General features: G+C 37.5%; 1 protein-coding gene across 2 annotated transcripts in view; it reads left to right on the plus strand.

The window, feature by feature from the left end:
- Positions 1 to 14,907, plus strand: part of ZZZ3 (zinc finger ZZ-type containing 3) — a 57,676-nt gene that overhangs the window by 40,385 nt on the left and 2,384 nt on the right. The window contains exons 5-11 of one of the 2 annotated variants that reach the window (XM_054165605.1): positions 583 to 730; positions 813 to 931; positions 1,229 to 1,300; positions 1,452 to 1,553; positions 2,766 to 2,861; positions 8,084 to 8,236; positions 13,342 to 13,476. In XM_054165605.1, the coding sequence (XP_054021580.1) occupies positions 583 to 730; positions 813 to 931; positions 1,229 to 1,300; positions 1,452 to 1,553; positions 2,766 to 2,861; positions 8,084 to 8,236; positions 13,342 to 13,476 (825 nt within the window). The remainder of the gene's footprint in view (positions 1 to 582; positions 731 to 812; positions 932 to 1,228; positions 1,301 to 1,451; positions 1,554 to 2,765; positions 2,862 to 8,083; positions 8,237 to 13,341; positions 13,477 to 14,907) is intronic. The other variant, XM_054165606.1, reaches the window with a different exon arrangement.

The following is a 14,907-nucleotide window of genomic DNA, read 5'->3' on the forward strand; positions in this document are numbered from 1 at the left end:
GAGTTAATCATGAGTTAATGTGTATGATGTTGCAATTGATAATCATTTTATGGGAAAATACTACTGGTAGCTGAAAGTATCTGCCGTATTTTTGTCTCCAAGCCAAAGGGATGGTACTCTTAAGGTTGATTTCTAAATAAAACAGCGAGCTTTGCTGCAGTTGTGTTCTAGGCAGAAGACAGCAAAATCAGTGTAAAATACTTTTTGGGAGGGGAAAAATTCAGATTTATCAGATTACAACACTCTGAAACAAAATAAAGATAGGTGGTAACAGGATTTTGAAGTCAGAAACACCTGATTTCAAGTGTGAAACGTGCTACACAAGTTTTAAGCTCAATAAGCCATCACTGACCATGCTGCTGCATATTTTATATGCACCACTGTGTATTATTCCTGAAATATTTGTTCTCCTTAAAAAGACTGTGTTGCATGGCACTTTAAACATTCTGGTTTTGAATACTGCTGTTAGCTAAGAAGCAGTATCAGGTTTTTCATAACTCCTCAGGAGTTGTAATTTTTTGTTGGAATGTACAGAAATTGTATTAAATACTGCTTTTCACTTTTTGTTCTTGTTTTTTTCAGGTTGATATGGGTCTTCCGTATCCTCAGAGGGTTGTTCAGCTTCCTGAGATAGCCTGGGACCAATACACCACTAGTCTTGGAAACTTTGAGAGAGAATTCAAAAACCGAAAACGTAACAGTAGGAGAGTGAAGCTGATTTTTGACAAAGGTAAATGGGAAGCGGACAAATGTGACAAAAAAGAAATGATAGCTCTGGAGGTTTAATGATTCCTTATTTGTATTGCTTACAGTAGGTATACCTGCAAGACCAAAAAGTCCTTTGGATCCCAAGAAGGATGGAGAGTCTATTTCATACTCTGTCTTGCCTTTAAGTGATGGTCCAGAAGGTTCTACAAACAGTCGTCCGCAGGTAGTTACTACAAAAGGGAAGATAAAATTTTAAAAAATAGTAATTTTTGTAAAATTTTTTTTTTATGTGGGTGTGTGGATAATCTTAACTGTTTCTTTAAATACTGATGCTGGTAATGACATGTCATTCATGTACTCAATCTGAAAACTTACTTTTGGGTTAAGCAAATTTTATTTAAATTTTTCATGCATTTATTTGGTTGTGTTTTAACTTGGGTAGGAAATGGGTTAGAATGGAGTTATCCTAACTGTACTTTTTCTAAACACATATTCCTTTTCATACACCGTTTTTGAGCAGATGATAAGAGGGCGACTTTGTGATGAGACCAAACCTGAAACTTTTAACCAGCTGTGGACTGTAGAGGAACAGGTAATGAAGCTGTGGTAACATACATGAGAATAAAAGTAAATTCTGTAATAGTATTTAAAGCACTTAGAATTTCAGAGTCACATGTAGGTAGATACTGATAACTCATACCTCTACTGGAAAGGATGTATTTTTTTCTCCCCTGTTGATTTAGAAAAAACTTGAGCAATTGCTTTTGAAGTACCCACCAGAGGAAGTTGAGTCCCGACGGTGGCAGAAGATAGCTGATGAGCTAGGAAACAGAACAGCAAAGCAGGTAACAAGTAAAACATGGAGTTTTAAGCCTTTTAGGAAGCACCGATAAGAGATTGTGTCCAGATTTCTTTTCAATACTTCATTAATCTGTTTCTAATTTGAGGAGTTTAAATATCTTTTTAAAAGGTGTATTTTCTATCATATTCATAATGAAAGCAATTAAATTAATTTTGTTAGGAAGAAATTTTGACTTCTCAGCCATTGTTTGAGTGCTTCTGCTGTGGTAGTAGGTGATGTCAGTCACTGCATCCTAGCAGTTGCTACAAATTCACAGAAGTATTATTTGCAGCAATTGAAACACTTATTTATTTTTGTTTGAAATACCAATAAATAAAATCTAGCATCTTTTCAGTAATCACTTTTTCTTAAAAATGCAGGGCCTACATTTCACTGATAACAATATGACTCGCTCTGAAATACAGAACATTAGAAGTGCCCCAAAGCCTGTGCCCAAGCTGACAGATTTAGTTGTTCATTAGATTTTGATAATTTAATTCTGGGTAGCAGGTATAGTGACACCAACTGTTCCCAGACTGAGTTACATTGGAGTGCAGGGTTTCCTGCTCTTTAATACTGTAGAATGGCCTGATGTGGACACTCACGACCAGAAGAGTTAGTTCTGTGCGGGATCCACAAAAGGATGTATTTCTGCATCTATCTTTTTAGGATTTTTCCCCTAAAATAACATAATTTCTCAACTTTGACCAGCAGTGAAAAATGCTGATGTTCTGAGTTACAGTATTTTGATTTCTTCTATTTCAGTTGTGTGTGGAAGCATGCTTCAGTATTTCAGTATATAAGATTACCTCAAAAAAGTAAAATCTGTTCTTGCTTATTTCATAAATGAAATGTAGAAACACTTTCTGTATGCTAATACTGCTTAATTTATCTGTCATTGTTAAGAAAGATTAAATTTAGCTTCGGCATGTAAGAAACTGCTAAAATTCTTTCCTTTCTCTTAACAGTTTTTGCTTGATTTCCTGTGTACTTCTTTGCAATAGATTTTTTTTCCTCTGAAAGCCTTTGGTATCTAAAATTATTACAAATGCAGCATTGTGTTATAGGTAATGGTTAGAGTAGTTGTCACAAAGTAGAAAAATGAGGATTTCTTGTTCTTATATTCTGAACCAATTTAGCAATGCTGGCAAAATTTTGAAGCCAAGGCCCATTACATTTCATTTAACATTTTATTGTGGCATGGATTTTTTTCTAGGTTGCCAGCAGAGTGCAAAAATATTTTATTAAGTTAACTAAAGCTGGTATTCCAGTACCAGGAAGAACTCCAAACTTATATTTATATTCCAAAAAGGTAAGACAAAAGTTCTGTATTTCTGTTTGCATTTACATGGAAAATCATTACTATTTTCAACAGTGCTTTCTTACTAAACAGTTCCACCGTGCATCTGTTTCTTACTTAATCTTTTTCTTGTCATTAGCACTATAGAGTAAGATGGTGTTATTCTAGTTTCACATCAACTTTTATTGATTACATCTCTATCAGGATAATCTCTGGGACATGGAAGTGTCAGAAAAGAGGATGTAGTTGTCACGTTGCAGGCTGAACAAACAGGGTTCAATTATTGGTCTTGGGATACTTTCTCATTTAAAAGTTTACCATAATTGATCTAGAAAAGGATAACGAGAACCCTGTTATTTATTCTAATACAAGGATAAGGAGCTCTGGAATTCATGCTGCACAGGCATCTTCTAATTTACAAAACCATAGAAAATTATGTATAACTAAGCATAAAACTGTCACGAGCAAAGGCTTAAGACTGAAATGTCATGTTTTATTTTTATCTGTGGCATACATGACTGTTGAAATAGAGTGGTCATATAAATGACCATTAAAATACAATGCTTTTTCTGATCTTGAAATGAATGAGAAAAGAATATGGTCCTTAGAAATCTTAATTTGCAAAAGAAAAAGAATTGCGCTACTCTGCAGACCAATCAAATACTTTGATTTTTAAAATGTGGTACTCTTAGGTACTAGTGAGGACCCTAGACATTTGAAGAGGGCAATCTCAGGTTTTGTGGGAGTTTTGTTTGTTGTGTTTGATTTTTTGGGTTTGTTTTGTTCTTACCATTGTGTTTACAGAAGTTCTTTAAAACGTGTTACAGTGGCTTTTTGTAGCATAACAATACTTCTTTTGCATCCAGGTGTCCATGATGTTTGCTGATTAAGAACAGAGTAAGCCTCACATTAATTCTGTGAAAAGGCAAATTAGTCCCTTGAAAGGCTGGGAACAAAAGTTACTGCCAGAGGGGCCTGATAGGAAGATCTACCACAGCTCATCTGTAATGATTTAAAATGTTACACCCCCCCATCTGTCTCCTAGTATTCTATGAAGTTACTGCAAACAATAAAGGCTCATATCAGAGGCCTTCCAGTTTGCCATCCATCATGGTAATGCCATTTATTTCCACCAGGATTTTAATCTGCTATTCTGCTCTATAAAACAGAGGCAAGGAAGGCGCAGACATGACTCTGCCACTTTATATATTGGAAAAGCACTTTCTGGCAGAAGAACAAAAAAAACCCAAATGGTTGGAAAGGTTATTGCTTTAAATATTGTGGTGAGATTCATCTATCAGAACTCTAAATTACACAGTTAACCATACTATACGGCTAATTTCAAAAGGGGTTGAAAATTTAGTTCTGAAACTTACAATCCTTTGAGTTCTTTATGTCACCATACTATTTTAAATTACCTTATTCAGATGTCTTTTCTTCTTTCCTCTTACTTTTGTTTGGAAAGACTGTTACTGCAGAATGTGTACAATGCTGCCAGGCAGCAGATCACTGTATTTGATAAATAGTGGAAATACTTAACCAGTACATGTGTAATATGTTAGTCATATATTTGACTAATTCAAACAGCAATCCAAAAGTTCTTTAACCCCATTGCCCTGCATACAAATACAGTATAAACAAGAGCGAAACATATTTATTTATGTAAAATTCTTAACATTTTCATACTACAATGATAATGCTACCATCTTGCAGATTTTTCTTAAGCTTTTATTTAGAACAAATCTAATACTTAATGTCTCTTTTCACAGTATGATTCATATCCTTATTAACAAGTCATGAGAGTAGGGTCATTGTGCCCTGATTTGTATTAAAGCAGCGTTTTAATTTTATGTTCGTATCCCACATAAGAAACACAGCAGATGAAAAAAATCAAACAAATAGCATATGTGAGGGGATTGAGCTCTCAGTCTGCTAATAGAGCTGTCTACTTAGAGCATCAATTGACAGCAGTGCACCAGACTGCAGTTACTGCCAGGTCTCTGTTGGAGATAACATAACATTGCAGAAAGGAAATGCAAGGGATATTGGAAACCTGGGTCACGCTTATGCTGTGCTCATCCCTACTTTGATACTGAGTGTGCACATAACACTGTCAACTGCAGTATCATTAGGTTTTGTTGCCTGTAATTAAAGTATGAAAAATGGGTGCTAATACTTAAAGCACATATCTGTGGAAGAATAAAAAATGTAAATATATTTAATGTAAATAATTGTGTCAGAGAGATTCTTCAGAAGATGGTACTTGCATTTCTTCATGGGCTTTGCTCCAGATGCTAGTTGTTCAAATGGCTACTGGGGAGGTGAGAAGACTATTCAGTTCTTGGCTATCTTACTGATATTACTGTATATTTCTCTTCATATGACATAATGTCTCTTCTCAAAAGTGACACAGAAAATTAAACAGGATGCATCAGTGTATTTTCCTGAATAAACATTATCTACTACTGGTGAAAATAAAACTGAATTTAGAGATTTAGAACTCCGAAATGCAATTCTTCAATGGCTTATCATTTTCAGTTTAATGCTTATATAATGTCATTAGTGCACCTGCTTTTAAGCTTAATCCAGAAGATATATTTCTCACAGGAAAAATGATTTTTAAAACTGTCTGCTTTTAAGTAGCATTTTAGTTCCTTCTTCACCAGAAGTAGAATCTTGTTAAAAAGATAATTGAAATCCTCAGTTAAATTCCTAAGTCATAACTGTGCTACTATTTAAGTGTAGACACAGTTTTCCTTTCTTGATTTTCAGACCTAGTACTGAATACAAATCTGTTTTCTATGAGCAGAAAATTTAAATCACTGCCAGCTCAAGCTGAAGTACTGTCTAACCTTATAAATGGAAGTTACTGGGGGAGGTTTCAAATCTTAAGGGGAAAAATCCTAGAAAAACACAGGAAGTCAGTGATCACAAGGCAGAAGGTGTAAAAATTCAACATAATGGGTAGTACATTAATCTTAGAACAAAATGTTTTTATTTTGCACACTGTAGTTCTGCAGATCTGAGATACCATCTTCCAGTCGTTACTACAGACTTCATCACTTCCCTTGAGTGAATGGAGCTAGCCTCAATTCCATGTTATACTTCTGTGTGCACAGCTACGTTCCATCTAAGATAATGTGTGTGATCTTTGCCTTTACTTTTTAAAGTGCAACTGTATTTTAAAACTGTGCACAACTGTAAAGTCATACTAGATCCTTTTGAGGTTGAATTCCTCTGTAGAGATAAATAGTTGTATTATAATATTGTGGGTTTGTAACTGATACAGAATCATAGAATGGTTTGGGTTGGAAAGAATGTTAAAGGTGGTTTAGTTCCAGCCCCTTCTGCCTTGGGCAGGCACACCTTCAACTGGCTAAATGCCCCATCCAACCTGCCATTGAACACTTCCAGGGAGGGGGCATTCACAACCCCTCTGGGCAGCCTGTTTCAGTGTTTCACTGCCTACATGGCAAAGAATTTCTTCCTAATATTTAATCTAAATCTGCCTTCTTTCAGTTTAAAAGTGTTACCCCTTGTCCTATCACTACTTGATAGAGTCCCCTCCTCATCTTTCCTGTAGCCTGTCAGGCTGCAATAAAGTCTCCCTGGAGCCTTCTCTTCTCTAGGCTAAAAAACCTCAGGTATCTCAACATGCCCTCATAGGGGAGCCTTCCAGCCTTCTGATTGTCTTCACTGTCCTACTCAGGACCCTCTCTGCCAAGCTCCACCTCTTTCTTGTGCTGAGAACTCCAGAGCTGGACTCAGTACTCAGGTGAACTGTCACCTGAGTGAAGTAGAGGGGGAGAATCACCTTCCTCTGCTGGCCACTTCTTTTGATGAGCCCAGGATATAATTGGCCTGGTCTGCAAGTGCACATTGCTGGCTTATGTCCATCTTTTCATCTAGCAGTACCCACATGTTCTTCTCTGCAGGGCTACCCTCAATTGCATCATCCTCCAACCTGTACTGATACTGGGGATTGCCTTGACCAAGATGCAGGACCTTGTGCTTGGCCTTGTTGATCCTTACAAGGTTCACAGAGGCCCACTTCTCAAGCTTATACAGGTCCCTCTGGATGGCACCCCTTCCCTCCAGCATTTTGACTGCAACATGCAGCTTGGTGCTGTCAGCAGACTTGTTGAGGGTTCACTCAAACCTACTCTCCATGACACAGACTAAGATGTGTAGGAATCTTTGGCATGTCTTACATACAACGGAAGTATTGATGGTTGCAAATATTCCTCATGATTTATATATATGACTGAAGCTAGTCAGTGCAAGACAATTCTTTCTTTTGATTATTAAAGAAATCACTTTTCATACTTCTGGGTTTTGATTCACACTGTTTCATTTAAATTGAGGAATGACATTGAAGATGTCAAAATGCTAGTCTTGAAAGTAGAGAAGTAAAAAGTTGACTCAGTTTCATTCACCCTTTTTTTTTTTAGTATATATATATATGTAATATTCTTCCATGGGGAATAAGTAATAGAGGCTGAGTGCCTTCAAGTAATCTATTTTAAAACTGCCATACATTCTACACCTTCAGACACCATTACAGTTGAAAGGTTTTAGATACACATTAACACTGTAATTTATCTTATCGAACACTTTTTAGGTTCCTTTTTCAGTCAGTGGCAATGAAAAAAAAACACACCACACTTTCAGAAAGCAATTCTTTCTAACTACTATAATCCCTTTTTATGGTGAAGTGCCTTTTCTCTCCCTGGACTGGGAAAGAATTCTGGACAATTAGCCTAGACAGATTTTCTAAGGCAGAAGATAAAGCAAAAAGTTGATGATAAGTGCCAAGCATGAACTGGTCTCTTGGATTTTGGACCTGTGCAAAACTACTTCCTTGCTTAGTCTCCCACCATTCATGACTCTTGGAAATCTATGCACTTTGGTTCTCAGTTTTCAAAACTGTGACAGCATTACTTTCTGGTTTTCTACTGTTACCCGTCTCATCTGTTTAGACAGTTGGGTTTTTATGGTGAGGACTCTTTCTTACTGCATTTTTACGAAAGAAGCGTTGCACTGTTCATCTGATTTCACTTGCTATGGGGAAGAAAAATTAAGACTCTGATACAGAATTCCAGTAAAAATAATTGGAAATACGATATAGACTGTTCACTGCAAAAGAGCAAATTTCTGGCCAGATTTTATTGATGAGGATTACTTAAATAATAGCCAAGGAATGTTTTTAAAAATATATCATTTTTTCACTATAGTCATCAAGTAGACGGCAGCATCCTTTAAATAAACATCTTTTCAAACCTTCAACTTTCATGACATCTCATGAACCTCCAGTTTATATGGATGAAGATGATGACAGATCCAGTTTTCACAGCCATATGGATACTGCAGCAGAAGAAGAAGTATCGGTATGTTATCTAAATTTGTCAGAGAATGCCTTGTTTGCTGTCATTTTAACCTTGTTTAATGAATAATATGAGGAGTAAGCATCTTTGCTGTAAAATAAATAACTATTAAATTGTGGTAAGATTCATGAGCAATTTTGAGTTAAAAACACATCATTAATAAAAAGACCTCCAACTGCAGAAAATTTAGGCCATATGAGAAAGGGAATATGTAAAAGAAGTAATAAATAGTTTTGTCCTGAAATAGATCTAAAAAAGTTTTAGTTGTATATTTTCAAAAAGTGATCTGACATGAGTTTGAAAATCATAAACTACATAGTTGTGACTCTGGTTAAAGATGTGTTGTAGAAAAGTTACATAGAACTCTGGTAACATTTGAATGTTTGTGGTGTCATTTTGCTTTTTTTCTTCATTCATTGGCTGAATTAATTATGGAGTTTTTAAAAATACGCTTCAGAGCACGAAGTAACAGACTGAACTGTCAATCAACAAGCAAATTTATGTGCTTTCAGGCGCAAATCCTATTGGACATCCTAACCCAATGTATTATTGCATGCAGTATTCCACTTTCCTAATTTAGCACATGCAATAAAACTACAAGAATTTAGACACATGTCTGTCTCTCTTCTATACAGAGTCATAGAATCATAGAGGGACTATATCCTACCACCAAGATGCTGGGCAGGTTTCACAGCTGGTGTGAATCATTGTGTCTTTACTGCCTTAGCCTGAAAAACCTGATTGTTAAATTTCTGGTTTGTTTGGGGGTTATTGTTACTGATTTTTTTTTTTTTTGTTGTTGTTGCTGTTGGGATTTGTGAGCCTGTTGAAAAGCTTGTTGCATTACAGAAGTATGTAGGCCACCCGTTCATTTTCTTTATAAACTTTTCTACATGCTCTACACAATCTTCCTTAAATGTTTAATTGGTCATCTTTTACTCAGTCTTAAATCCCATCTTCACTCATGTTTTGTATTCTCTCAGTGACAGTCTTTTGGTTTGTCTACAGACATTCCTCATAACTTTGCATGTCCCAATAAGAACCTAAAAAGACCTGAAAAGAAAAATGCATATTAGAAAAGATTCAGATTATGATTATTGGACATTAGAACTGATTTTGAGCAAACTTTCTTTTCTTCTGTATTGATTTTAAATACATGTTTTCTAACTTAGAAATATTTTCCTAAAATACATTGGTTTTGCCATGATTTCCTATGGGCACTGTAAATCAACTGGGATTTATTATAATTTGGGTCAAAGTTGCTGGTTTATGTTTTTGCAGTGATAATGGTGGATTTGTGCTCTCTCCCCTCTTTTTTTTTTTTTGGAAAAAAAACCAAAGCAATTAGCTTAATCTTTTCTTTCTTCACTAGTGCAGCATTTCCAGATGGATATATTTCTGCTTGCAGTAATGTAGAAAGACACAGGTGAGCTCTGTTACCAAAGAGATCCCCATTATCAATGCAAAACAGAAGCAATTTGGAAGAAAAAAAGACATCATTAACTGTATTCAAAATGAACGTACAGGATTCTGCTCTAATGTTAAAAGTCAGGTCTCAGTGACATTCACTGTGGTGGAGAAAAATACTTTGCATCAGCATAATGGAGAAGGGATCCAGTGTAGCAAGAAATTTGTAAGAAAGGTTTTCTTTGACTTCTTTACAATGGAAGTATCAGGTGCTGTTCCCTTGTAAAAACAAAAGATTTTGTCTGGGTATAACCAGTCAGCTTGACTGGCATAAACATTCCTGAAAAATTGTCTTAGTATAGAAGAGTTTATTCCCAAGTAAAGACCTTCTATTCCCAACAGAATGAATTTACTTTTCAGTTACAATTACTTCATTTTGTCAGCAGTCTAATTTTCCTAAAGTACAGCTACTTACTATGCCAGAATGAAGTGAATGAACATTTGTAGTCTAGTCCTTTATATAGGTCCATAATTACAGTTAAATAATTGGTAAGACCTTTAGAAATTGAACGCTAAAGAGCAAGCCTCTTTCCCTCACTTCCTGTAATAAGCTCACTAAGCAGTAGAGATTCTTTAATCTTCACTGATTTGTAAAAACAAATTAAAATAATGTAAGTTACATTCAAAGAATTTTGATTACTATCTTTTAGTTGTTTTCCATAACTGAACATTCCTATCAGTATGGGATCTGAGAACTGCTCTACATCAATAAAGACATGTCATCTTTGAAAACAGCCGATACCTATCAGGTATAGCTGCTACAATTAAATAACCATCTTAAAACAGGCTTCTGGACTGGAACAAGAACTTCTGGCTTCTTAGAACATATTAGGTCCTCAGCCTTTGTTGAGCACAATTGGATGAGAAAAAAGCAGATGTGGTGTGTTGTGGTGGTTTTTTTTAAAGAGAGAACCATTTGTTGTAAATCTATGGCAAAGTATGCACCAACCTGTATGGAGACAAACGATTCCATAATTTAGAAAAAGCCCTGCAATCGATTTTCTTAAGCTATTGAGACAGCATGAAGTAAAGGACTGAAGGAGTGGAATGGAATGGAATGGAATGGAATGGAATGGAATGGAATAGAATAGAATAGAATAGAATAGAATAGAATAGAATAGAATAGAATAGAATAGACGAGACCAGACCAGGTTGGAAGAGACGTTTGAGATCATCATGTCCAATCTATCATCTAACACCACCTAATCAACTAAACCATGCAACCAAGCACCCTATCAAGTCTCCTCCTGAACACCTCCAGTGATGGTGACTCCACCACCTCCTCAGGCAGCCCATTCCAATGGGCAATCACTCTCTCTGTGTAAAACTTCCTCCTAACCTCCAGCCTAAACCTCCCCTGGCGCAGCCTGAGAGTGTGTCCTCTTGTTCTGGTGCTGGTTGCCTGGGAGAAGAGAACAACCTCTGCCTGTCTACAACCTCCCTTCAGGTACTTGTAGAGAGCAATAAGGTCACCCCTGAGTCTCCTCTTCTCCAGGCTAAGCAACCCCAGCTCCCTCAGTCTCTCCTCACAGGGCTTGTGTTCCAAGCCCCTCACCAACTTTGTTGCCCTTCTCTGGACACATTCCAGCAAGTCAACATCCTTCCTGAACTGAGGGGCCCAGAACTGGACACAGTACTCAAGGTGTGGCCTAACCAGTGCAGTGTACAGGGGCAGAATGACCTCCCTGTTCCTGCTGGCTACACTGTTCCTGATACAGGCCAGGATGCCATTGGCCCTTCTGGCTGCCTGGGCACACTGCAGGCTCATGTTCATCCTGCCATCAACCAGCACCCCCAGGTCCCTCCGTGCCTGGCTGCTCTCCAGCCATTCTGACCCCAGCCTGTAGCTCTGCATGGGGTTGTTGTGGCCAATGTGCAGAACCCGGCACTTGGATGTGTTAAATCTCATGCTGTTGGATTCTGCCCATCAGTCCAGCCTGTCGAGGTCCCTCTGCAAAGCTTCTCTACCCTCCAGCAGATCAACTTCTGCCCCCAGCTTGGTGTCATCCACAAATTTACTGATGATGGACTCAATCCCCACGTCCAGATCATCAATAAAGATGTTAAAGAGCACAGGGCCCAGCAGTGATCCTTGGGGCACACCACTAGTGACTGGCTGCCAGCTGGATGTAGCACCATTCACCACCACTCTCTGGGCTCGGCCCTCCAGCCAGTTCTTAACCCATCGCAGTGTGCTCCCATCCAAGCCATGGGCTGACAGCTTGGCCAGGAGTTTGCTGTGGGGGACAGTGTCAAAGGCCTTGCTGAAGTCCGGGTAGACTACATCCACAGGCCTCCCCACATCCACCAGGCAGTCACCTGATCATAGAAGGAGATCAGGTTGGTCAGGCAGGACCTGCCCTTCCTAAACCCATGCTGGCTGGGCCTGATCCCTTGGCCATCCTGTAAGTGCTGTGTGATTGCACTCAAGATGACCTGTTCCATGATCTTGCCTGGCACTGAGGTCAGGCTGACAGGTCTATAATTCCCTGGCTCATCCAACCGGCCCTTCTTGTGGATGGGCGCCACGTTGGCCAGCTTCCAGTCTTCTGAGACATCTCCAGTGAGCCAGGACTGCTGAAAAATTATGGAGAGTGGCTTGGCCAGCTCATCTGCCAGCTCTCTCAGCACCCTGGGATGGATCCCATCTGGTCCCATGGACTTGTGGGGATCCAAGTGGCTGAGTAGATCTCTATCTACCCCACCCTGGAACAGAGGGAAACTATGCAGCTCCCTGGCTCCTTCTGCCAGCTCTGCAGGCCAGCTGTCTGGAAGACATTCTGTCCTGCTAGTAAAAATTGAGGCAAAGAATAAGGATAATTCCAAATCTTCTACTCTTCAGTCATGGAATGATGGTTTTCATTACTTTTTATTTGTATGGATAAAGGTGAGAAGTTTAGATTGACTATCTTCAAATAAAAAAACATATATGATGCATTAATGCATGTAAAAATACATATAATGGAATCCTTGCTACTGTTTTGATTTATGGGTCCTTTAAAAATCCGAGTTTGTGCAAAAATTTGTAACACTGTAAAAAGTTTTTTGGTGTCACTTGTTTGTATTATGTTCACAGCTTTGGAAGTACTTCAGAGCAGTAATTGTAGCTATCCTTCGAATATAGTATTCTGTACCATCCACAGAGTAGTAAAGAGATGGATCAAGTAACTTGATAAAACTGAAATAAAAATTGCCATTAAGTATATCTGTTGCCAAGGATTTAAAATTAAAATAAGCTAGCTTTGTCTTAAAGAAAAGCCATCTTGGCCACAGCATGTGACAAGCAAATTATATGCTAACTGCAGTTAGGCATCCAAGATCATAGAAAAACCTAGGCATTAAAGCTGGGCACTGCTCTCTCCTTTTTACTAGAGTTGAGCTCTTAACAGGAAGAAACTTTTTGTTGGAAAATACAGGGTTTGTTTTAATGCAAATAATATAGTATAAACAATACAAAAATAAAATGCAGGTTAGCTGTATGTGCTTTTAAAAATAGTTTCTCGTTTTATTTCTTAGCCAGAAAACACAGCCAGCATTTTCTGAAAGATCATTAATCATACATACTGACTTACGGAATATGTGTCTTACCAGTTATATTCCTAAAATAAAGAATGTTTCTCTTCTTTCTTAACCATGAACAGGATGAAGAGAGTATTCCAATAACATATCGAGAGCTACCTGAATACAAAGAACTGTTAGAGTTTAAAAAATTGAAGAAACAAAAACTCCAGCAGATGCATGCAGAAAGTGGGTTTGTGCAGCATGTGGGATTCAAGGTGAGTTTAAGAGATATTCTTCTGTTACTCAGTGGACTGTAGAAGTTTTCCAAGTTACCATGGCTTGGATTTCTTAAAAAAGGTATTGTTTAATATAGCAAGTTTGGGTTTCCTTACTTCAGTTCCAAACAGTGTCAACTTTCCCTCATTTTCCAAAGAAAATAACAAGAATAAAACCAATCCTGTAGCTCAGGTTTCACTGAATACTGATACTGCATGAAAATTAATAAGCATACAGTCTTTTCCTCACACATAGGATGAGAAAACCTAGCTCCAGAGCCTTGTTAAATCATTCTAGATTTCCATTTGACATTACTATCTCTTTTGACAGCGATTCAGGCATAATAATTGTCAGATTATTAATATGGAGTAATTTTACCTCTACCTGATGCCAAATAAGGGATAAAGATTTTGGAATGAGAACAGTCATAGATCAATTTTGGTTTTTGTTTTTTGTTTTGTAGTAACTTCCCAACCCTATCAAGTAATAACTTGTAGAAGTTGAAGCAAAAACACAAAACAATTGTTACATGAAATTAAGAAAACAGACATTAAATTAAACCCATGTTCTCCAGCTACCAGCCATGAATAGGTGATACCAAAGAACGGACATACTCTAAATTAGATTTTCTGGTTTGCAGGGAATTTTCTGTGTAACTGGTTACTATGTTGGAACAGTTTCTTCCCCATGTTTAGTGTTAAGCAGCTAGGTTTATTTTCTAACCCTATTTACATAGGACTGCAAAGTTTAAAGTTCAGTTCAGAATGACTGGGAAATTAAGACAGCCTCATCAATTGACAGTGGCAGACTTAATCATTGCTATCAGACAACCAAGGTGCTTTTTCTTTTTGCCATTATTTTTTTAAAGTGTGGTGTGTTTGGGTTTTGTTGGTGTGTTTTGTTTTTTTTGTGGGTGGGTTGGTTGGTTGGTTGATTGGGTTTTGGTCTTTTTTTTTTCAAGTCAGCATTTTCTTCCCCCCCAAAAATAAAAACTTTGATCAGGCAGACCAGACATTCTGGGTAAGAAACTAGTCGGGTTTTCTACATAAAATCACTCTGAAAAGTAAGACAGAATTATGCAATGTCAAGCATTCAAAGTTTCTTTGCAGTCTGTATGTGATCTTATTATCATTATAGTAAGCTATGAAATTACATGATTAGGTACTATTTTTCCCTCAGGAGTGCTGCCTTGCTCAGTGCATGCACCGGACAGAGCTCACCTAATAAGCAACCGTTCTGAACATTTTTGGTTCTACATGGCTTTCAGCCTCATTTACTACACATTATTCAAACTCTTCTTTGAATATCAAATTATGTAATCCCTTATGGGCTTTTTAGGATTTTCACTGCTATAATATTACAGCAATTTGCAAATACTTCTCTTTTTTTTTTTCCTACCTGAGGAAATGAAAGTCCTGGGAAGCTGGAGC

The sequence above is a fragment of the Dryobates pubescens genome, chromosome 11 (assembly GCF_014839835.1).
Source record: "Dryobates pubescens isolate bDryPub1 chromosome 11, bDryPub1.pri, whole genome shotgun sequence".
NCBI lineage: Eukaryota > Metazoa > Chordata > Aves > Piciformes > Picidae > Dryobates > Dryobates pubescens.